The following is a 24,440-nucleotide window of genomic DNA, read 5'->3' on the forward strand; positions in this document are numbered from 1 at the left end:
GTGTGTTTGTGTATACATGTGTATGTATTTGTAGGTTTGCATGTGAACACGTGTGTGTGTTTGTGTATGGCATTGTGTTTGTGTGTATTTGTGTGTGAATGCTTGTGTGTTTGTGTATACTGTGGATTTGTGTGTGTCTCTGTGCTTGTGTATATCTCTGTGTGTGTTTCTGTGTTTGTATATGCCTGTGTGTGTATGCCATTGTGTTTGTGTGTATTTGTGTGTTTATGTGTTCATGCTTGTGGGTTTGTGTGTGTCTCTGTGCTTGTGCATATCTCTGTGTGTGTTTCTCTTTCTCTGTGTGTGTGTCTGTGTCTTTGTATATGCCTGTGTGTGTGTGTGTGTTTGTGTATACATGTGTATGTATTTGTAGGTTTGCATGTGAACACGTGTGTGTGTGTGTGTGTGTGTTTGTGTATGGCATTGTGTTTGTGTGTATTTGTGTGTGAATGCTTGTGTGTTTGTGTATACTGTGGATTTGTGTGTGTCTCTGTGCTTGTGTATATCTCTGTGTGTGTTTCTGTGTTTGTATATGCCTGTGTGTGTATGCCATTGTGTTTGTGTGGATTTGTGTGTTTATGTGTTCATGCTTGTGGATTTGTGTGTGTCTCTGTGCTTGTGTATATCTCTGTGTGTGTTTGTGTGTGTGTGTGTTTCTATATACCTGTGTGCTTGTGTGCATGTGTTTGTGTGCGCATGCTTGGTGCTGGTGTGCTCGATTCTTCCTCTGCTCGAGTCCCCACGGTGCATCACTGCAGCCGTAGAGAGTTTAAAGCCCTCTGACTCAGCCGAGAGATTCCAGTGCCCGGCCGGATGCTCAGCAAAGTAGACGCTCCACATACCTTCACAGAACCAACCCGGGAACCTCAGTGGCTGCGGATGCTGCAGTGTTTTGCTCCAGAGAGGCTTCTGCCTTCTGCCTTCTGCCTGAGAAGCAACACAGCCGGCAGGCAGAAGGAGCCATCCGCTTGGGAACACCGGCTGACATTTCAGCTTTCAACGCTGGGCACGAGGGGCTGATTCCCCCCTTCCCCTGTGCAGGGCTGTCATTTCATATATATATATATATATATATATATATATATATATATATATATATTCCCCATCCTCCCTCCTCCTCCTCCTCCTCCTCCTCTTCCAGATGCGCCTCTGATGCCCAGCAAGCCGGGAGCATGGGACAGATTGCGTGGAAGGCACTGTGGTCGTCGCTGTTCGATTATAAGACCGAAAAATATGTCATCGCTAAGAACAAGAAAGTGGGGGTCCTGTACCGTGTGGTCCAGCTGTCCATCCTGGCGTACATTGTGGGGTAAGAGATCCCCGGGGTGGGCACCGAGGGACGGGCAGCTCCGTCCTTCCCCCGGCACGGCTGATATTCTTTCTCGGCTCCTGCCAGCCACGCAGATTCGCGGCGCTGGATCTGAGATGAGCTAGGTAGAGTGTAGGAGCATCCGAAGTAGGATCTAATACCGGATCTCTCCGGGTACCCCGAGAGCACTCCGGGGACTCAGGTAGAGGTGGGGGAGAACGCCTTTCCTAGCTCCTGCCTCGAACCTGTGACCTCCTGCGCTTCATACCTTGCTTGTGAGAACCGGCTGGCCGCTGTTCAAAATCCGGATGCCGGACCAGGACCGCATCACCCTGACGGTCTCATCCATCAGTATACGTCAGATGTTCTTATTCGTTTGGGGTGGGGGTGGGGGACGGTGGTAATTTCTCTTAGTGTGCTCATTTTGGGTGTTTTATTTTTTTACCTGCCCTGTGCTTGTGGGTCGCCCGACGGTCTGTCGGTTGGAGCCTCCGAGGGACTGGTGTTCTCCGGGCATTCAGGGCCAGCCCCCAAGTTTCGGGGGGGCTCTTGGCGAGGTGTCACTTGCCCCCCCCCCATGCCAGTAGGGAGAGAGCCTGCGGTGGTGCCCCCCAGGGATGCTAAGGCCTTGGCATAATGCCCAAAGATGCCGGTTTTCATGGCTGACTCACTGAATCGGTTCACCTGCTGTCCTCTTAAAAGATTCCTGGTCCCAAATGGCTGATTTGCCTGCTGATGTGTCCATGCCTCATTGCACCCTGGGGTGATTCCCTGCGGGGTGGGGGAAGGGTGCCACCCATGTGCAAGGGAACGTCTCGGTAAAAGCTGCTCTTGTTCCTGGTTCCCTGGGTTCCCAAATGACATTCATTCCCCCCCCCCCTTCATAACTGGCAAGGATTGGGTTTTGCTTGCCGCACCTGTTCCATGTAATAGTCCTTTCATGATGGGTGCTCAAAGGTAGTCTGCGCTCAAGCCTGGAGGTTCTATTTTAGCCGCTGTGGTTAATCGCCACCGACAAATCTGGTGCCTCCTCCATTTTTGTCAGTTCACGGAGGGCCACGGGTGTCATGGGCTAGTAGCCACGTGGAGCCACAAGTAAATGTTCAGAGTCCCTGCTTTGCATGCAAAGGTCCCGGATTCAAATCGCGACATCTCCGGGTAGGGCTGGAAAAACTGCTTGAAAACTGGGAGTATTTTTCCCAGTCTGTGTCGATAATACTGGGATTGATGGATCCAGGGCCTGGCTCAATATGAAGCAGCTTCCTGTGTTCTTATTTCAATCACCCCTTTATTCTGAACTCTTAAGGACTAGAAACTTACTTTAGCTTTAGAGCAAAGGTCCTAGTTCAGGGCAGAGCCCCTTCGATCTGGTTTCAGAAAGGCTGAATCCATCTGGATTTGGGGGGATGTGGCATTCTTACATGTGGGCAGAGGCCATGCTGTTTTGTGGGCTACGGCGTTTATAGGGAGGTCCCGTCGCTCGGTGATCAAGGCCCCGCTTGCAGGGAGAACTTCCTGGATTCAATCCCCACCTCTCCAGGGAGGGCTGAGAAAGACAAGAAAGATCAGGCGCTGGGGACGATAAAGGAAGGAGGACACCTGGAGTTTGGGTGCCTTTAAGATAATAATAATAATAATAATAATAATAATAATAATAATAATAATAATAATAATAAATAACCCCCCCCAAAAAAAATCTTGTAGAGTTGGAAAAAGCAAAAAGGCAGAAAAGGACAACTCAAGTGACCCAGGGGCTGGAGCATCTCCCCTCGGGGGGAAGGTGACAACAGCTGGGACGGTTTAGCTTGGAGAAAAGGAGGCTGAGGGGAGACAGGATAGAGGTGTGCAAAATGAAGCCTGGTGTGGAGAAGGTGGAAAGAGAGGAAACTACCTCCCTGTTGCATAATCCTTAAACCCAGGGCCACCCTACAAAGCTGATTGGTGGGAGATTCAGGACAAATCAAAGAAGGACTTCTTTACCCAGTGCAGTTAAACTATGGAACTCGCTTCCACAAGATGAAACGGCGGCCACCGGTTTGGATGGCTTTAAGAGCGGGTTGGATAAATTCCTGGAGGAGGAGGCTATCCATGGCTACTAAGCGCTGATGGCTATGTGCTCCCTCCAGTAGCAGAGACAGTAAGCCTGTGTGCACCGGCTGCTGGGGAACATGGGTGGGAGGGTGCTTTTGCACTCTTGTCCTGCTTCTGGGTCAGCAGCTGGTGGGCCCCTGTGTGAACAGAGTGCTGGACGAGATGGGCCCTTGGTCTGATCCAGCATGGATGCCCGTATGTTCTTAATAAAGATGTTATAATAATAATACAGTACTCCAGATCTGGTCTGTAAAAAGGACAAAGTGTACCGTGAAGTCGTAATGGGAGTGCAGGGAGGGACGTTCCCACATCTGCATCCTGCATCCGACTTCTTCTCTTCCGCACAGGCCCCGTGCTCTGTACAAAAAACGCAGCAGCCCTTGCAGTGCTGGATTTGTGCAGCTTCTCCCTCGCCTTGCGCTCACGGTCTCTTCGTGCGCTGAGGATGCTTTGACGGAGGCATTCCCCATCCTGCCGTCCTCTGGCTGGCTTGGAATGCAACTCCCATGGTCCCCGGCCATGCTGGGGATGATGGGTGTCCAACACATCCGGTGGGCCCCGGGTTGGGGAAGGCTCCTTTTGTGCAAGGACCTCCTCTCGTTCGACTCGGCTGCCATACACGGATTTTGTAGCCGAAGAGGGTTTCGGAATCTTGCAGTTTCTGACCCCCACTTGTACAACCAGTGTTGCTTTCCTTCTGGATTTTATTGTCGTCTTCCTCTTTCATTGCGTTTTATCGCTCTTAATATCGCATCGGTTTCATGTGCACATGCCGCCTTGGGGTGTGGTGGGATGGGGGCCTTCTGCCCTGATAGGCGGCCGGGAAATATTTGAAATTAAAAAATTAAAAGCGAGAGAGACGCGGGCGAGTTGTGTCCGCCTGAGCCTCAGTGTTCCCCGGCTGGAAAATGGGTACGTCAGAGTGCCGGCAGGATCTGCTCCTCCTTAGAATGGCAAGAAACAAGGGGAGAAATATTTCTGGCTGGATTTTTGATCGTGGTTCCTCCTTTGTCCCTAGCCTTGGGAGTATCAGTAGCTGCCTTGTAGTGAATCTGACCCCTTTTCTTTCAGATTGAACCCATGCCTGAAAAGCAGCAGATTGATGTAAATGCGATAGCCCACAAAATTATTATTATTATTATTATTATTATTATTATTATTATTATTATTATTTTATTTCTTATCCACCTCTCCCTCTGGATTGAGGCGGGGGACAACATTAAATACAAAAACATAAAACCAATATATTATTAAAGTCCTAAAATCTTTTAAGACGTTTTAAAATTCAACTGGGTAGGCCTGCTGGATTTTTATTTTTGCATCGCCACTGCCCACACTTAAGTATGCTACATCCCCTCCCAAAATAAAATAAATCCAGGGTGATTCGGACTTTGTTAGGGCCGCCTCAAAGCGCCTCTGTCTCTGAACGACGATCTTTCCCCTAAAATTAAAGTAATATTCTAGTCTTCATCGTTCTGAGTAAAAGCTTGATTGAAATAGGAATTGAGGAAGCCATCCAGCTAGCCTGGTATTGTCAGCGCTGTTTCTGTTTTAGTTATTCATTGATTACATTTTTGCACTGCCCAAAATAGCTGAGGTTGTTGTTGTTATTATTATTATCATTGCAATATTTATTTGTATCCTGCCTTTTTCTCAATACTGGGATTCAAGGCAGCAAATATGAGCTACCCAAAACCCCTCTGTGTTCACAATTCAATCCATAAAATACAACCAATCAAAACCCAATAGAAATCTCTAGACGTTTAAAAACACTGAGTGATGAAACCAACATAAAAATAAAAAAAAAATCCAGCCGCGTTTGCAGCCCAAGGAATAAATAAACAAACAAACAAACAAGTCTTTGTGTAAAGGATGTGTTTTGGGGAGGCATTTAAAGGAGGTTGCTTTTTCTGCCTCCTGAGCCACACAAGGGAGGGTTTATATTTATTTATTTATTTATTTATTTATTACATTTTTATACCGCCCAATAGCCGAAGCTCTCTGGGCGGTTCCAGATTGTGGGTGCCATTTCAGAGAAGGGGGGTGTCTTTCCTAGACCTCCCTGGAGATGACGGATGCATCTAAGGCAAGGATGGCATCTAAGGCAAGGACTCTACCACTGCGGTACAGCCCTTCCCTCAATCTTCCAAAGACAGCATCCCTACAATTACTCCATATGACATCTTCTCTGCTCCATCTCACAAATCACCCACCGGTCATTTATTTATTTTTACCACCACGCTCAGCAACATTTAACTCCCCTCCACGTCCCCTCCTCCAAAGTCACCTTTAATTTGTCCCTTTAAGCTCCAGACAGATGGGACGCGCTGAGAAACTCAAAAGCCACCTTGTGACGTTTTAGGCGGTGCCCAATTCCGCTCTTGGGTTTATCTTTAGTTTTTGAAGTCGTAGCTGTGTTTGCATCATTTCTCCTTCAGAATCAGGCATTTCCATTATTATTATTATTATTATTATTATTATTATTATTATTATTTAATCAGCAGGAGCGTTTGCCCTCCCTAATCACCCTCCAAAAATGGAGTCGCTCTCCAACACAATTTCATGTATCTCGATAGCCTTGTGTGCCATTATTTTGTCGCTCCAAATGACAGCCCAGATAGATGCGATGGCCAGGAGTGCCTACTATCAGCTTCGGCTGATACGCCAGCTGCGCCCCTCCCTAGAGTCGGAAGACCTAAAGACAGTAGTGCATGCGCTGGTAACCTCAAGGCTTGACTTCTGCAATGCGCTCTACATAGGGCTACCATTGTACCTAGTTCGGAAACTTCAACTAGTTCAAAATATGGCAGCCAGGTTGGTCACCGGTACACCTAGGGGTGAGCATATCACTCCAACATTAAAATCACTCCACAGGCTGCCAATTAGTTTCCGGGCAAAGTACAAAGTGTTGGTCATCACCTTTAAAGCCCTAAATGGTTTGGGTCCCGGTTACCTGCGGGATCGCCTTCTCCCATACAGTCCGCCCCGCACACTCAGGTCCTCTGGGGAGAACTTACTTCAGTCAGCTAAAACTAGTCTGACATCAGTTTCCCAGAGGACCTTTTCTTCTGTCGCCCCCGGATTGTGGAATGGCCTGCCGGAGGAGATTCGTAAAATTAACTCTATGTGTGATTTTAAGGCAGCTTTAAAGACTAGCCTTTTCCGGCAGGCCTATCCAGATCAATGTTAAATCATGATTTTTTAAGATGTATTGATTCCTGTTCTAATGTTGTTCCCCGCCTTGATCCAAAGGGAGAGGCAGGTAAGAATTATTATTATTATTATTATTATTATTATTATTATTATTATTTTGGGGAGAAGAAGCAAGACGTAGGACAGGTGTCCTGGTTAAGAGCTGAAGCAGACCCAATTTGAGGGGATTTCTTGTCACGACGGGGCATTTGCTGAGGGCCCTCATACCCTCAGGGGCCTGCTGAAAAGGAAAAACTCTTTGAGCCCCAAGGGCCTTACTCCATTTCTGAGAAAAGCTCTCAGGGATCGTGCCCTAGTGGTGGGCGGAGCTAAAGGGAAAAGGGGCGGGCCATCATAGGAAGACTAACATTGTATTGTAGCTTACAGCTCTTCCTGCTGTAAGTAATTACGCCTTAGAAGAGCCATCTCAACCTTTTAGGAAGGGGAAAAAACTGCACAAGAGCCGGAAAACACAAAACCACATTAACATCCCATAAACTCTAATGAGGAAGAGAGCAGATTGCAACAAAACATTAAAGCGTCGGCCGAAACCGATCTCAAAATACATCGAATTGTGATCAACAGCAATAACCAGGAGGCATCCAGAGAGGTGGAAACTTGGTCCCAGGGAGGCGGCCAGAAGAAAATGCCAGCAGTTGCTCAGGTGCCGCTGGCCACCATCTTTAGATTTGGGGATATTCTGGCAGCAAGTCCCCTACCGAAACGAACCCGTGCCTGGTAAAATATACTAGGGCTGTGCACCAGTTTGGGTCTAGATCCAAATTCTGAGCCGAAGCGGGCTGATTTGGCCCAAATCAGGCCAGAACTGAATTGGCCTGGCTATGGGACGATTCGGACTGATTCGGGTCAGATTGAGACTCAAGCGCTTCAGAGTGCTTCGGACTGATCCGGCACCCCACACCATCCAAGCCCCCTGCTCCTTACCTGGATCTGTCGCGAGTCCTTGCAGCCATCTGCGCCTCTTCAAGGGAGTCGCTATTTTAAGAAGAGGCCGGGGCGGTTGCAGGTGCTCACAGCAGGTCCAGGTAAGGGGCTGTGGGGGGAGTCTCGGGCGCTATCCATCCATCCAGTCCTGTCAGTTCTCCAAATAATTCTGACATCAGAATCTCGCTCCAAATCTGGAATGGATTGAATCCAGGCCGAGGCGGATGGGAGCCAATTTGGAAGATCCCAACCGAAGCGGGTAGGGGATTCTGTGCACAGCCCAATAATATACTGAACACGGGGGCTAGAAATGACTTTTGTTGTCTGGCCAGAGTCCTAGAACAAATGAATCATTGATTTTAGAGGGTTTCTCATCAGTTCATACTAAGTTCCCCCCCACACACACAGAAAACAAACAAACTTTGCCCCTCTTCCTTATCTGGCGAGATCACATTACGCCAGTCCTTTTACAACTTCATTGGCTGCCAGTCCAGGTCTGGGCCCGATTCAAAGTGCTGGTATTGATATTTAAAGCACTAAACGGTTTGGGGCCAGGTTATTTGAAGGAACGCCTCCTCCCATATGGAACTGCTTGGACCCTAAGGTCATCCTCAGGGGCCCTTCTCCGTGAGCCCCTGCCAAAGGAAGTGAGGCAGGTGGCTACTAGGAGGAGGGCTTTCTCCGCTGTGGCACCCCGGTTGTGGAATGAGCTCCCCAGAGAGGTCCGCCTGGCGCCTACACTGTACTCCTTTCGTCGCCAGCTGAAGACCTTTTTATTCACTCAGTATTTTAACACTTAATTTTAACTTAAATTTAAATTATACTGTTTTAACTCTGTATTTTAACCTTATATCAATTTTGCTGCGTGGTTTTATCCTGGTTGTGCTTTTTATATTGTATTTTGTATTTGTGCTTTTAACATGTTGGTTGTTTTATGATGGTTTTAATTTTTGTGAACTGCCCAGAGAGCTTCGGCTATTGGGCGGTATAAAAATGTAATAAATAAATAAATAAATAAATAAATCTGCTACTGCTTACTCTTCTGTGCCCGTTTCAGGTGGGTGTTCATGGTCAAGAAAGGGTACCAAGACGTGGACACGTCCATCCAGAGTTCTGTCATCACCAAGCTGAAAGGCGTTGCCTTCACCAACACCTCGGAGCTGGGAGAGCGGATATGGGATGTCGTAGACTATGTCATCCCCCCTCAGGTGCCAATTTTACGGAGTTCTTTTCCTTCTCATGCTTTTGGATGATTTTAAATGTACAACCGGGCGAGAAGTTGGCTGGGTGCATTTTGCGCTTCTTCACATTTTGCAGAAAAAAACGCAGCCTTACCGGGACTTTGGCTTCCGGAGTCTTCGCGGATTTAAGAGTTGGCGCAATACACACGCTTCAAAACCACCACCACCTTGTTTTTGCCGCCTCCTTCCTGTAGGCTTCCATTTTACCACCAGCAGATGGCGCGGCTTTGTAACGCATTTCCCATTTATTACTGCATTTCTGTGGTTTTGTAAAATGGTGGATTCCCGCTTGGAAACTGCGGGAGAGGTATCGGTGGCCATCGATGTCATGAAAAGTACCCGCAAACTTCCCTGAGCAAGCAATTACGAGCGTGCAATGAATCGCTCGTGTGGAGAACCCCTTTTTCATTTAATGCATTTATTCAATTAAATAATAATAATAGTTATTATTATTATTCTGTTCCTTAGTCGAAAAAGTGCATGGGGCAGCTTAATCAATCAAACAAGACAGTCTCTGCCCTACCTTTTTAACCGTTCAAAAAGGTTAAAAAGTCACGACACGCAAGGAAAAAGGGATGAGGAGGGGAAAGGGGGGGGGGAAATAAGCTGCTTTTCAGCAGGGCTGGGTGAATGGCCCTGCTTCCCCTTACTGAACTTACCAAAATTGTCAAGTTTCTCCATGAATGGGATGGAAAGAACTTGAGGGTTTTTTTAAAAAAAATTGAGTGTGGGAGAAAGTGAAACTGACAGATGCATCTGTCCAGGCAAAGGACTTTGAGTGGCTCAGTTCAGACAACACGTTAGTCAATGCACTGTGAAAACTCCACTCAATGGTTGAGATTTTAGGAGACTGCTCCTCACACAACATGTTCTAACTTCGCTGTTGTGTGACTGCGGGCTCCCGTGGAGTTGAGTAAAAGCCAATTCAACATTTGATTGACAGTTCCTCCACCCTCTCTCCTTCCCGGGGCCTCCTGATGGTATCCCATCAGCCATTGCTGTGAAAAAACACACAATCCCGGCGTCTCTCCTAGAGCGGCACTTGCTCCTTTCGCCGCTCTTGCCAGGGAACTGTGTAGCCAGTGGGAAAAGTCAACACAACGCAACAGAGAACTCCACGGAGCGCACCACATGACACGCAACACAAGGGTTGTGCAGGAACTCTCCTCTGCACAGCGTGGATATTCCGCATGGAACGTTCCCCCCAAAAAACTCCACCCTTGCTTGGAGTTTTCCCGCCAGACAACACATTTCTCAACAGTGGAGTAAAAACTCCACCGTGGAATTCAAAAGCCACCATTGAGAAACGTGTGGTCTGAACTGAGCCTTTGAATCTTTTTTCCCTCCCTTCCTTCCTTCCTTCTCTCTCTCTCTCTCTCTTCCTTCCTTCCTTTTCTTTCTCTCCCTCTTTTCTTCCTCTTAATTCATTTTCTCTCTTTTTTCCTTCCTTCCACCTCTCCTTGCTTTCTTTCTTTCTCTTCCCCACCTTCCTTTTCTTCCTCCCTCTCTCTCTCCTTCCTCTCTCTCTCTCCTCCTCCTTTTCCTTCCTTCCCCCCTCCTTTCTTTTAGTTCTCAACTTTTTCTTGCAAATATCCTGAAATGACCGTTCTCCGATTCCTTCCCACTCCCCTCCACAGGGCGAGAGCGTCTTCTTCGTGATGACCAACCTGATCGTCACCCCAAACCAACAGCAGGGCACCTGCCCTGAGGTAAGAGCTTCCTCAAAGCAATCCCACCCTCGAGATGAAAGAGATTCTGCACCCCTGATTTAACACAATAGAACAAAATTCAACAGGTGCAGCTCCACCCCACCTCCAATGCATCTCTCTCCTCAGATCAGACTTCTCATCTCTACTGCTGCAGGAATACTTTGTGGAGAGTTCAATACAAAAATGCTATTTTGCGTCCATTGTCCTCTCTGCCTCAGTTTCCCTCCCGTAAAACTGGGCGAAGAACCTATGGCCCTCCAGATCTTGTTGGGCTCCAACTCCCATCATACCTGACTCTTGGCCACACTGGCTGTGGCTGTTGGAGTCAGAGTCCAAAATCAAATGCCTTTCCTCCCAGCCAACAGGATAAAGATGCTTGTTAATGCTAATGGAATGATTATTAATAATCGAGGCAGGGTGAGATCATAGGCAATTTAATTGTCACTGCAAGGGGAGAAATACCCCCAAAAAATAAATTACAAAAATGGAAACATACGGACAGATCAAAGTTTGAAGGTTTCCGAAAAAGGGTTTGACATATACACTACAGAGTATCTTTCCCCGGCCTGGTGACTTCAAGATGTTTTGGACTACAGTTCCAAGCATCCCTTTCCATTGGTCATGCCAGCTGGGGGAGGATCATGGGAGTTGAAGTCCAAAGGATCTGGTGAACACCAGGTTGAGGGCAGGTGGGTTAGAATGTCAGGCTAGCATTCAAGTCAGCCATGAAACTCAGCAATCAACCTCCATGCAGATTCACCTACCTCACAGGGTTGTTGTGAAGGTAAAATGAGGGTGTGTGGGGAAATAATGTGCCATTTTAAGCTCCTCGGAGAAAGGGTAGAATATAAATGTCAAAATAAATAGAAAGAAGGAGCATGTGAACTAGAGGCTCAGTCACACCACACTAAACCGTGGTTTGGCCGAACCATATAACTGGTTTGGCATAGCGGTGCAACTGTGGCTTGGCTGAAAACATTATTCATAGAATCATAGAATCATAGAATAGCAGAGTTGGAAGGGGCCTACAAGGCCATCGAGTCCAACCCCCTGCTCAATGCAGGAATCCACCCTAAAGCATCCCTGACAGATGGTTGTCCAGCTGCCTCTTGAAGGCCTCTAGTGTGGGAGAGCCCACAACCTCCTTAGGTAACCCTGATTCCATTGTCGTACTGCTCTAACAGTCAAGAAGTTTTTCCTGATGTCCAGCTGGACATCAGGAATGTTGTTGCTTGGGTTTTTAAATTATTCTCATTGTAAATTGCCCAAGGACATCTCTCTGATAGCTGGGATATCAATGGAATAAATCAATCCGTAACCAACCATGGCTTGACCAAACCATGGTTTGGCGTTACATCTAAATGGATTCTTTCTCCCCCGACAACAGAATCCTGGTATTCCACATGCGCAGTGTTACCGCAACAGCGACTGTCCTTCTGGGGAAGAAGTGGCCACTGGCCACGGTAAGTCAGGCCTTTTCCAAAATATCCCCAAAGGCCCGTTCTCGAGTTAGTAACAAAAATGGATTTTGGGGTGTGTGCATAATGGGTCCTTCTGCTCCTAAGAGAAAAAAAGCATGGATCTCCTCAAAGAATTGAAAAACTCTCAAAGTGAGCTACTCCCCTAGGATCAATCCCATCATCATCAACACCATCATCATCATCATCGAAACAAGTATTTTATTTTAGAAATACAAGGTCACTGTTTTATAATGATGAAAAACATCCAATAATTCTTTGCCAGCTGTACGCAGCCTGCCCTCCATCCTCTTGTGCACCCATTTTCTCCAATGCGAGAGAAAACAAGGAGGGGGGGGCGCGCGCTGCTACTCCATCTCCCCCCCCGCCCCATTCCAGGGAAAGTACAAGCTACGGCGCTGCCTGACGTTTTGCACATCATCCTGTTTGCCTCCCCAGGTGTCAAGACGGGCCTCTGTGTGAAAGTCGGGACCAACATGAGCGGGACGTGCGAAATATTGGCTTGGTGTCCAGTGGAGAACAAAAGCAGACCCAAGTTGGTTCCTATCCTTGTCTCCTCCTCCTCCTCCTCCTCCTCCTTTTTCTTCTGAACCTAAGAAGCACCCTGATGCTGGATCAGACCAAGGGTCCATCTAGTCCAGCACTCTGTTCACACAGTGGCCAACTAGCCATCGGCCAGGCTGGTTGGCCAACAAGGCAGGACATGGTGCAACACACCCTCCCACCCATGTTCCCCAGCAACTGGTGCACACAGGCTTATTGCCTCGAATACTGGAGATAGCACACAACCATCAGGGCTAGTAGCCATGGATAGCCTTTGCCTCCAGGAATTTATCCAACCCCCTTTTAAAGCCATCCAAATGGGTGGCCATCACTACATCTTGTGGTAGTGAGTTCCATAGTTTAACTCTGTGCTGTGTAAAGAAGTACTTCCTTTTATCCTAAATCATCCACCAATCAGCTTCATGGAATGACCCCAGGTTCTAGTCGTCGTCTTCTTCTTCTTCTTCTTCTTCTTCTTCTTCTTCTTCTTCTTCTTCTTCTTCTTCTTCTTCTTCTTCTTCTTCTCTGCCCCTGCCTCTTCCTCCTCCAGATTTTTAATCTATTGCCACGCCTCATGGGGACTGTTTATATGCGCCGCCTACCCCGTGGTGGCAGCGCAGCGGCGGGCATTGTTTATACGACGCAGCAGCCAACTCACAGCCACCATGGGCTTCCCTCTGAAACAGCGCACTTTAAAAGCTGCTGACTTGCCACGACTTCTTCCTTTGCTCTAGGTCACCACCTTTTTTCCTCCATTTTCGGTGGCTTTGCTTTGGGCTGAAGCTGGAGGCGATCCTGGGGGTGGATCGAGGCCCAGAGTAGGTCGCAGGAAGGCAGGTCGCAGGCTCAATGAGCCGAATATAGCTCCCAGCGCTGCGGCTTTTCCAGCCAGCCAGCCCACGCTCCTTCCGGCCCTTGTGATTTTCCATTCCCACCCCACGATTGCGCCACTGCGGGTTTTTGAAGGAACGAGAAGCCAAAGCAGCACTGTAAAGAGCCCCCCATGGAAACAAAACTAATCCAAGGCATTTTTTCCCGGTAGGACACCGCTTCTGGCAAATGCCGAACACTTCACCGTTTACATCAAGAACTCTATCTGCTTCCCCAAGTTTAAATTCTCCAAGTAAGTCTCGGTTCTGGCGTAGTTTTGATTTTTGTTTGCGGTTGGGTCGAGGGGATGATTTCTACTTGGGTGATGGCTTGGCTGAGCAGGTTTTGGGAAAGCGTGGCCAAATTTCATGCAGGAGGTCTTGCGATAATAATAGGGGGCTGTTAGAGAGATCTAGCGATCAGCCATTATGGTCAGCACTGCTAATTTCGATCTCAGTTCTATGAGTGGCATTTTTTATTTAGCCAAAACAGCCCCACCCACATGCAACACGGAGGTGTCAACAGGCTCGGGGGGGGGGGTTATTTCTTTTAGGGAAGGAAAAAACCTTATTGGGGGGGGTGTCACAAAACAGTCCAATGAAGCTCAAAAGTGTTCTGTGAAATTAAAATTGTTGTCGATGTATTATTAGTATTACTACTACTACATTGTTTTCTAGGGGATTTACAACAAAATTAAAACATACGGAAAACAGCGATGGGGGAATGCAATGGAGTAGCTGGAATCCGAACTGCAATTTGTTGCGGGTCCCACTTGGAAAATTGCTGATGGCTGTTATGAAGTAGAACAACAGAGAGGATCCCGCACAAAACACAAGTCTTTATTGTCACAACACTTACAGTATGACCATAGAATGTTATAGAATTTTTTATATATGAAAAATCAAAGGTACTTATTTTATATATGAAAAGTCAATGGTACTTATTTACTGTGAATAGAATGCACAGACAATATATAATTGTCAAGCAACATGTTTGCTGTGAAAAACTGACAAAGTGAGACATATAATTTTTCAATGGGGAACGGTATATAAATATTCTAAAATAAATAAAGAAATAAAACAAATAAATATTCTTGTAAAGCACATATTTGCTATAAAAACACTATGCAGAGTGAAACGACTATTCCGGATTGTATTCACGTTTCATTGCTTCATCAGTCACTCTGTAACAGGAAAATTTAGTTTGTGTGCGGTGCTTCATATCTTACTCGCTTTTCTCTCCCTGAGCGTTGTAGATACAATTGTTGCTTGACAATTATATATCATCTGTGCATTATATTCACAGTAAATAAGTACCTTTGATTTTTCATATATAAAAAATTCTATAACGTTCTATGGTCGTACGTATACTATAAGTGTTGTGACAATAAAGAATTAAATGTTTAGCTAATTCAGTTATCCAGTTGCACAGTTTATATTCATATCATCAGTGTAATGGACTCCTGTTTTGTGCTAATTATTAAGTAGGACATCTGGAAACAAAGCCCTATGAAGAGAGACTGAAAGAACTGGGCATGTTTAGCCTAGAGAAGAAAAGATTGAGGGGAAACATGAGAGCACTCTTCAAATACTTGAAAGGTTGTCACACAGAGGAGGGCCAGGATCTCTTCTCGATCCACCCAGAGTGCAGGACACGGAATAATGGGCTGAAGTTACAGGAAGTCAGATTCTGGCTGGACATCAGGAAAAACTTCCTGTTAGAGCAGTACAACAATGGAACCAGTTACCTAGGGAGGTTGTGGGCTCTCCCACCCTAGAGGCCTTCAAGAGGCAGCTGGACAACCATCCATCAGGGATGCTTTAAGGTGGATTCTTGCACTGAGCGGGGGGTTGGACTCGATGGCCTTATAGGCCCCTTCCAACTCTACTATTCTATGATTCTACCAATGCAGTATACCCCTAAGTACCAAATGCTGGAGGCAAATGATATCATAGCTCCCTTATCCCCTGCTTGTGAGTTTCCCAGGGTCATCTTGCTGTCCATTATCAGAGACAGGGGAGTGGGATAGGGGGAATATTGTTCCGATCTACTAGGTTAATTCTTATGTCCTTAACAGCCATGTTCCCCTCTCTTCTTTCTGGTTTACTGTTAAATATTTTAAAACTCCCCAAATAACACCCATGACTGGAAGCTGGCCTTCAAGAGCTTCTCCGGAATGTTGTCCGGCCCTAGGGTTGAAAGAGGTTCTGTGCCCCTGGTTTAGAGAATAGTGTGGCATGGGATCGTGGTGTCTGTCTATGAACCACTTCTTGAATGTCGCTTCTTCCAACGCAGAACCAACGTCCTTGACACCAAAGATGATGCCTATCTGAAGAGATGCCGCTACGGGTCCGACGACCCGTACTGCCCCATATTCTCGCTGGGGGACCTGGTACGGTGGGCTGGGAGTGACTTTCAGGAAATGGCATCAGAGGTATGAAAAAAAGGGGTCTTTCTCCTCCCTCTCTATGTCCTTTGCAGGGAGACCCCAGCGCATTAGGTTCAGTCAAAAGGTAGCTGGTGATACGGGGAGACCCGTCTTTGCTGGAGACCCTAGAGAATCTCTGTTGGTCGCAGGAGACAATGCTAGAGCTTTGAATTACAGTGCATCGGCCCCCGAGAGAGTCTCTATAATGGTATTCAGTCCCCAAGTGGAAAGAAATTCGACCCCCTTTGATTTCGGCTGTCTAATGTTGCTGCAGCTGTTGAATGATTGGGAGTCAGAATTCTTCGGCCATTTACCTCCACTCAACCAGAGATCTTACCAGTGGACCCTGATTTACCTTCTGGCCACCCCAGTCCTAAGCAGCTAAGCTAGCCCATAGCCCTCCGACACGGCAACAGAGGACGTTAGCCCATTGCCAGCATTTAAGTGAGATTTGGCTGCTGGACTTGGTTTTTTGTAATGGGAGGGTGCAAACGGCATTTTGTCTTTTGCCACTTTTGTCACAAGCCAATTGGAAGACCTGGGTGCAGGTTTCCCCAACCCAACACCCTCCACCTTGGACTACAATTCCCATCACCACCATCCCCGCCAACTGGATGACAGGATGTGTGGAAGGTGCAGGGTTGCCAAAGATTGGTCTTGTGGGTCAGATGGTATTCAAAGTGCCGTCCGGGGGAAGGGGGGGCTGTCTAACTTCCAACCGAGAGCGCCCCGCTGAAGAAAACCTTGTCTCTCTTTCGTCAAGGGTGGTGTGATAGGAATTCAGATTGAGTGGAACTGTGACCTTGATAAAGCTCCCTCTGAATGCAACCCTCACTATTCTTTTAGCCGGCTGGATAACAAGCTTGCGGAGAAATCCATCTCATCCGGGTACAACTTCAGGTAACAGACCAGGGAGGGCGCGTGGGGCGACACAGGCTCTGAACACCAGACCTCACGTCTGCCACCACTTCTTATGGGGCGACACAGGCTCTGAACACCAGACCCGGCCGAGGCTACTCCCTGCTCAAGCCAAGCAGCATCGCTTGATACGCCTGAGGCGAGGGATAAAGCCCACCTTCCTCCAAACTATGTGGAGAAAGGGGTTTAAAATGGAGAAGGATTTTAATATATATAATAATGCGCTGTGAGTTATATTTGCTTAGGTGAATGATTGTCAGAGTGGGTGCTAAATGTGTAAACTTACGATGATAAACGCCAAACAGACACGTGGGATTTTTGTGGTAGTTTAAAAACAAAACAATCAAAATTTATTTTTAAAAGTTCACAAGCTTTGTTTCAAATAAAACAATTAAAAACCTTTTTGAAACCTTTCATACAATCCTGTCACTCATTCACATACGCGCTTTCCTTTTTCTCACACAATCACTCTTGAACTTTCTTTATTATCAGTATTGATTGATATACATCCACTACGTGCACGCCACACTCTAAAGACACCACTCACTACACTGACTCTCAAATTTCCCAGAACTTAAGTACCCTAAACACAGAGAGCACTACAGACTCTAAGAGTAACTAACAAGCCCCCCTGAAAAGTTTTTCTGAAAAGATCCCTCCATCCCCTCCGTCCTTCCCTTATATATCCCTCCTCCCCCCTCCCAAGACCTTCTAACTCTGCCCACTCAGGCCAACATTCTAAAAACCACAGACTTACAAACTGCAGACATACATTTGGAATTGACTTGTGGGGTGTAACGCCACAGCGCATCCCGGGACGGTTTTGGGATGTGTGGAAACAGGCAGGGCTTGCGGCCTTTGCAAACGCAGCCTGATGAACCACAACCTGACAGTCAAGCCCCACTGCGCTCGATGGAGTTTTCCCCATGGGGTGCAATCTCATATATGCCTACTCAGAAGTAAGTCACCTTGAGTTCAACAGAGCTTATTCCTGGGTAAGTGGGTAGAGGGCTGTGGCATTAATTGATGAATCAATCAGAACAATGGATTAAAACACCCTCCTCCTATCACCACCACCACCATCATTATTACTATTTTTGGATTTCTCACTCGCCTTTTTCTTTAAAAACAACAACAACAATAACAAGGCAACAAGTTTACAACAAGATTAAAAGATTAAAACATGCAAACCAATAAAAATAATTTGATTTCTCAGTTGCCTTTCTCTTTAAAAAAGATTCAAGGCAACAAGATTACAACGAAATTTTAAAAAATTAAAATATACAAGATGATGATGGGGATTTCTTAGTCATGATTGTTTTAAAAAAAGATTCAAGATTACAACAAGATAAAAAAGATTAAAATATACAAAATTTAAAACAGCTACAATTTCGATTAAAACACTACGACTCCATAATTAATACATTTAAAAATAATAATAATAATTTATTTTTAACCCAAGGACATCTCAACGATGCTCTCGACAGATACTGTTGAAGAAGCGTCCTCGCTTTTCTTTTTTTATTAATTCATGGGTAATAAATTAACGATAAAATAATACAATAAAATGATTCTGAAAGATAAAGAATCTTTTCTACCGCACTGGAGGAAGAAAAATGCCTCTTCTAAGATATTGCCTAAAACAACAGATACAAGGGCTTCCTCCAGCCTGCTCCTAGGCAAATGGAGGCTAATTTGATAACCCTAACCGGGGACGCTGCTCGACTCTAGAAAGGCTGATGTTTGGAATTAGAAGAAGAAATAAAGACCCCTTCGATGTGTCTTTCCGGTTTTCAGATTTGCCAAGTATTACCGGGACGCAGCCGGCGTGGATTTACGCACCCTGATCAAAGCCTACGGGATCCGCTTCGATGTGATGGTGAACGGCAAGGTGATGCGCGTGAGGCGGAGGGAGATGTGTATGGTCGAGCTTGCACCACGCGCTCTTCGGGAAGCGCAAAGCGTACCTGATTTGTACCTGAGCCCTGGGGCTTTGCTTTTTCAAAATGCGGGCAAGATATTTGCCTCTAGGCCAGTCAGGGAGTTTTGCTTGGCATGCAAATGGTCCCAGCTTCGATCCCTGGCGTCTTCCAGTTCAAAAAAAGTCAGAGGTCGCCACGGGTGCCGAATCTCAGAGGGCCATGCTCCCTTTCTCCAGAAGTGCAAAGCACTTCTCCTAAGGCTTAGTTATTAGCAGAAAGAGCTTGAAGCTAAAGTAGGCTGGGATTTGGGGTGTCTTGGCTCCACCTCTTTTGGCTCTGGCCCTGCCCACTTCCAGAAGGTGCCCCCAAGAGCTTCCTGGAAGTGGAATTTGGTCCCTGGGCTGGAAATAGCTCAACAGCTGCGGCTTAAAACAAGAGAGAGAAGCGAGGGTGGTGTTGGATGGAACAGCCCGAAACAAGACTGACTCGGGCGTCAAGTCATTGAACTGAAAGGGTTTGGGCTTCTGGTTTGGAATCTGAAGCGCACGTCTTGACTTCCGCCTTCCTACCCGTTTTCTTTCAGGCGGGGAAATTCAACATCATCCCAACGGTCATCAACGTGGGATCGGGCCTTGCTCTGATGGGTGCGGTAAGTGGCAGTCTGGATGGAGACAAGGGATTTGTGCCTTGATCCAGCGAGTATTGATTTACTTACTTACTTAAAAGATTTATGTGTACTGCACTTCATCACATTTGGGATTACAGTGTGGTTCGATATAATAGCCTCTCCCTATCCTGATTCCTGCAAGATGTTTTGGACTTCAACTCCCATCAAACCCCACCAAGAATGGTGGGAGTCATAGTCCATAACTTCTGGAAGGCGCAGGTTGGGGATCCGTGGTATCATGACCTCCACTCCTTGGGCCTTCCAGTGTTTAGCTGAAGATTCTGATGAGGATGAGGCACAGGCTACTCCTTCGGGGGTAGGACAGTCAGGGCCTTATTTGGGGCCCTCCCGACCAGAGGACACAGCCTTGCCATTGTCCTCTGGCTCAGGTGATGAGTCCCTGTCAGAGTCTCCAGCCTCATAGGAGTCTCAGGCTACAAAATCAGGTGCGGACCCTTCAACAATCCACTCAGCTTCTCCGGGAAGGTTGGCACTGACCGCATGACAGGTCTCGTCAGCCTACACAAAGCTTCACCTGGCTTTTGCTCCCTGCTGAGACAACATCCACCTTTATTTATTCATTAACCACCCATATATACCGCTTCACATCTGAACAGATTCTAGAGTAGTGAGCAATAAAAGACGATGAAAAAGTAAAACGCCACATTCAAAGTTTTTCAAGACAGAATGCTGATAAAAACTGTGGCTGGCCAATCGAGGAAGGCTTCTTGGAATAAAGACGTTTTGGGCGCCTGATGAAAATAACACAGTGTTGGAACACAGTGACCTCCAGAGGCAGGGAGTTCCATAAAAGAAAAGGGGCCAATACACTGAAGGCTCTACTCCAGGTAGACTCTGGGCTATAGGTCCATGTGGAACCACCAGGAACTGGCCTTCTGATGACCTCAGTGATTGATAAGGGATGTCATCAGTGATGACAGATTGATAAGGGAGAAGGCTATTATTATTATTATTATTATTATTATTATTATTATTATTATTATTGTGTAATGATTCTGTATCAATAGTGTATTGTTCATATTTGTAGGGTGCTTTCTTCTGTGACTTGGTGCTGCTGTATCTCCTCCAGAAGAGCAATTTTTACCGAGGCAAAAAATACGAAGAAGTGAGGTATGTCACCTTTGGATGTGATGCTGGACCACTCTGTGGTGGTGGTTTTTGAGCTTTTGCCAGTGAGGAATTCTTTCCTCATGGAATTCTCTATTGTGGAACTCCTAAATGCTTCCTCTAGAACCCTGGTGCATTGTGGGAGACTTGTGGTATGGATTCTAAAGAACACAGCTGTCCTGTCTGGCTCAGCTCAAGGTTCCCAGGGGAAGGCTGAGGTGAAGAGTGAGGGATAGTCAAATCCGATGAAGCGGTCAAAGACGGCAACATACTAAGCAGGGTCTGGGAGGACCCTGGACACATCTATGGCTGGAGTTCACTAAGACAGGGCTGTTGTCTCAGCAACATGCAGAGGCATGCTCACATGAAACAAATTTCTCATCCATCCCTCATTTGTTAACTCAGGCCTTCCCTGACTTGTAATCAACCATGAAATTACTTTTGTTGTAATCAAAGGTACTTATTATTTAATACTCTGTTTATACTGGTTTTTCTGTTGTGTCGTACGTGTTTTTATATGAACCGCTTGAAGAGCCTGGGATGTCAAGTGGCATAGAAGCAGCTTAAAATTAATGATATATCTGGGAATGCGTTTTAACAACCATGATGTGAATGCACTACATGCTAGTGCAGAGATGTAAGCCAGCATTAAGCCAGGGTTCCTTGTTAGCTTGTGAATCCTGGCTTGTTTAGGCACAATTAACCATCATCCCAGGTTTGGACAACACGCAAAGCTATCCCCCTTCTTGGTTTGTTTACCTCAACCTTCCCCAACCTGGTGCCTCCAAAGTGTTTGGACTACAAGTCACATCACCCCGAGCATGTGATTTCCCTCAGAGCAGAGTCTTTGATGACAATCGGGCTTGTATGATCCTCCTTTCCTCTAGGGAAATCTACTGCCAATGTTTTCTGACACTTTCACGGCTTTGCTTATTTCTCCAGGAAACCTTTACCGGAAAGTACCATCAACGGGAATCAGAGTAGCGACTCTCTGTCCAGGCTGGACCAGCTGAGACAACTGCAAACCATCGAGACCTAACCCTGAGGATGTTGATTGGAAACCACGCTCCACGAGGAATAAGCCATCTGAGCCACCACGGCCCTCATGGGAAGATGGTCAATCCCAGGAGAGAAGTGGTTCGTTTCAGCCCTTTCAGCCCCTCAAGGCCTTATTTTCCAGGAGACATTCTGCCATACCCTGAGCCGAGGAAATCCACATCGCTCAATACAGGATTTCACTTTAAAAAACAAATAAAAATCGAACCACACGCCCAAACAATGCACATACTTGTCTCTGCGTGATGGAGATACAGAAGCAAGACTATCCATGTAAGCAACAGGGTAGCCATCTTGAATGTGCCATGGTCCATCCATTTTGTCCTGAGAAACTCACAACAGACCAAAGGGTTATTTATTATTTGTGGGCTCAGCTGGCCTTTGTCCTCAATGGACAGGATGATGAGGACACTTCCTTCGGCCCAACTGACAAAACGTCTGTAAATATTTCTGGAAGAACTCGGTGGGTTAATTAAGATTTCATCCAGATGCTTTCATCCTTCTAATTCATCTTGCATTCCATCCTGCAAACCCATTCACCTGTTTTCAACCAGACTGCCCCAAACGAACTCCTGTAGTCAATTATTTTCCACTTCAGAGGGAGGGCTGATCTCAGATTCCATCCACAGGTCTTTCGGTTTAGGACACTTTATGGGCTCATAAACATTTCACAACTTCCCCGTAGGGACGGCAACTCCATGGAATGAAAGAAGAGACGTACACAACGACGTCAGGCTCAATCCTGACTGTTGCACCTTTAGGAATCATAAAGCCAGGGTGTGGTTGGCAATAGATTAGTTACTCTACTATTGGTGCAAGTGTGATGGATCTGTTCTCACTGCTGAGTGTTAAAACCACGAGCCGTACAGATTAGTCCCGTGTAATGTGATAAACCAGTAGGTGCAGCTGAGATTTCCAAAGACGGAGCAAATACGCCGTGATGCTAAGAACAGAGTCACACAAACATACCCGTCGATCTGGCTGAACATGCTCTAGGCCATTTCAAAAGAGATGTTCCTCGTTTACATCTACCTTGTGTTTCGCAAGAGTCGGGAAACTTTTGACTAACAGATTGTTGGGAGGTTTGCTTCTCTTGATTATGGATAATCTCTCTCTCTTTATTAAGACAATTATCTCTGGCCATTTTTGTATGAAGTCACAGATTGCGTAATGGAAGTAGAAAACCACTTACATACTTTTTTTTCTTAGTGACTAACGAATTTCCTGTCGTTATAATGAGTGGAGTGTATTTAGAGTGGGGAAGGACAGAAGATAGAACAGGATTTATTTATTTATTTTTTTAAAAAAGGAATTCTAATTTCCCTGTCATTTAACAATATTAGCATTCGTTTGTTTATTGTGAACAAAATGTACAATGTACCATAATGAAGATCGCTTTCAGGGCGTTTAAATGGGCAGAAATGTTTTTAGGAAAAGCTGTGGCAAATATTTGCCGCTGCTGTTTCTTCCTCTTCTCTTAGGTCGTCTTCAGAGGCCCTCCTCAGGGTGCCCCTGCCAAAGGAAGCTAGGCAGGAGGCTTACAAGAGATAAGGCTTTCTCAGTGGTGGCACCCCATTTACAGAATAAACTCCCCAAAAGAGCTTTTCCTGACACCTATGTTGTTTTCTTTTTGGTGCCAGGCAAAGACCTCTCCCCTGCTGGCATTTTAGAAGCTTAGTTCTAAGGTTATTATCGCTGTTTTATCAATTCCTCGGTTGTTTATTGTTTTGCATTATATTGTATTTTATTATTTTAAATAGTTGCATTGCATTTTATATTGTCATCTGTGTTTTAAAACGGCATTTTAGTTTAACTGTTTGTCGTCTACCCAGAGAACAGTAGTTATTGGGCAGCTTAGAAATGTACTAGTTAATAATTGGGGGGCCACCACTGAAAAGAACTTCACTCTCCTTACCAACATCTGAACTTCCCATGGAGGAGGGTGCCTGGAGAGGCTTTCTGTCAGATATTGCGGTTATGAAATTCATAGGTCAAAACCAGCACCTTGAATTGGGCTCAGAAACATACAGGCAGCCAGGGCAAGTGAACTAGAATTGGTGTTACATGTTCGGACTTCCTTGTCCCTTCCTTCAATCTGGCACAAGCTGCTTCTTCCAAACCGATATGTCTGCCGGGATGTCACCAGCCATCAAAACCGAATTAATTAAGATTCCACGAAGCATCAGTGAAGGCAAAAAGCAGCGAGCAACTTCTAGCTCGGCCCTCATTTTTATCTGCCATGGCGAATTACTGCTGATGCAATTTCAAGGGTGTACTGTTAAAAAGGGAAAGATATATATGCTTCAAATCTGAATGTAAGGCAAGCTAGAATTCCATCAGGGCCAAGGTTATGAGCCCGTATGTAAGGCTAGATGTAAACTCTTACTTGAAGACTTCTGTTGCATTTTGTAGATTTAATCAACAAAGCAATGGTGCACGCAGGTGACAAACTGATCAAAGGTGTGAGTTGTGTCGTAGGCAGGGCGTTATCTCACATCAAAGCCAAAGGACTTCATTGGAACCAGGCTTAGCTCCTGAACCTATTTGCCAAGGCTGTTGTAATAATGCGAAAGTGACATTGCTAAAACTGTGGGTGTGGGTGGGTTGCATTATTATTAAGATTATAACGCCTATGTTTTGTCGAGTTCAACGAAAACATGGGCCACGAGGCATCAAGTATCAAAATCAGCAGCTTTCAATCCTGTTTGCTGGATGGAATCGCAGACCTCCATGGACAGGACCACATCCGTAGCCTCTCGCTGAAATATTCGACTTGCGTTATCACAGGCCCACGTCGTCCGCTCGGGACTCGTTTTACAAAGCCAAAATGCATGGAAGGGGCTTTGCAGTTTCCTATTTTGTGTATTAGTGATCGAAAGGTATTTTGTGTCTGAATTGCCCTGGTGAAGGATGGAGCACTGGTCCAAACTCAGGCCTGTGGGA

The 24,440-nt window shown here is 46.1% G+C and overlaps 1 protein-coding gene across 1 annotated transcript; it reads left to right on the plus strand.

Moving 5' to 3' along the window:
* Nucleotides 1-1,153: 1,153 nt before the first annotated feature.
* On the plus strand, nt 1,154-22,498 carry P2RX5 (purinergic receptor P2X 5). The gene is made up of 12 exons (XM_063146726.1): nt 1,154-1,309; nt 8,595-8,745; nt 10,416-10,487; nt 11,875-11,950; nt 12,404-12,500; nt 13,551-13,631; nt 15,674-15,812; nt 16,570-16,706; nt 18,522-18,615; nt 19,230-19,295; nt 20,362-20,444; nt 21,384-22,498. The coding sequence occupies exons 1-12, from the start codon at nt 1,173-1,175 to the stop codon at nt 21,478-21,480; spliced, it is 1,230 nt and encodes a 409-aa protein (XP_063002796.1). The 5' UTR covers nt 1,154-1,172; the 3' UTR covers nt 21,481-22,498.
* Nucleotides 22,499-24,440: the final 1,942 nt, after the last annotated feature.

The sequence above is a fragment of the Elgaria multicarinata genome, chromosome 22, assembly GCF_023053635.1.
Source record: "Elgaria multicarinata webbii isolate HBS135686 ecotype San Diego chromosome 22, rElgMul1.1.pri, whole genome shotgun sequence".
Lineage (NCBI taxonomy): Eukaryota > Metazoa > Chordata > Lepidosauria > Squamata > Anguidae > Elgaria > Elgaria multicarinata.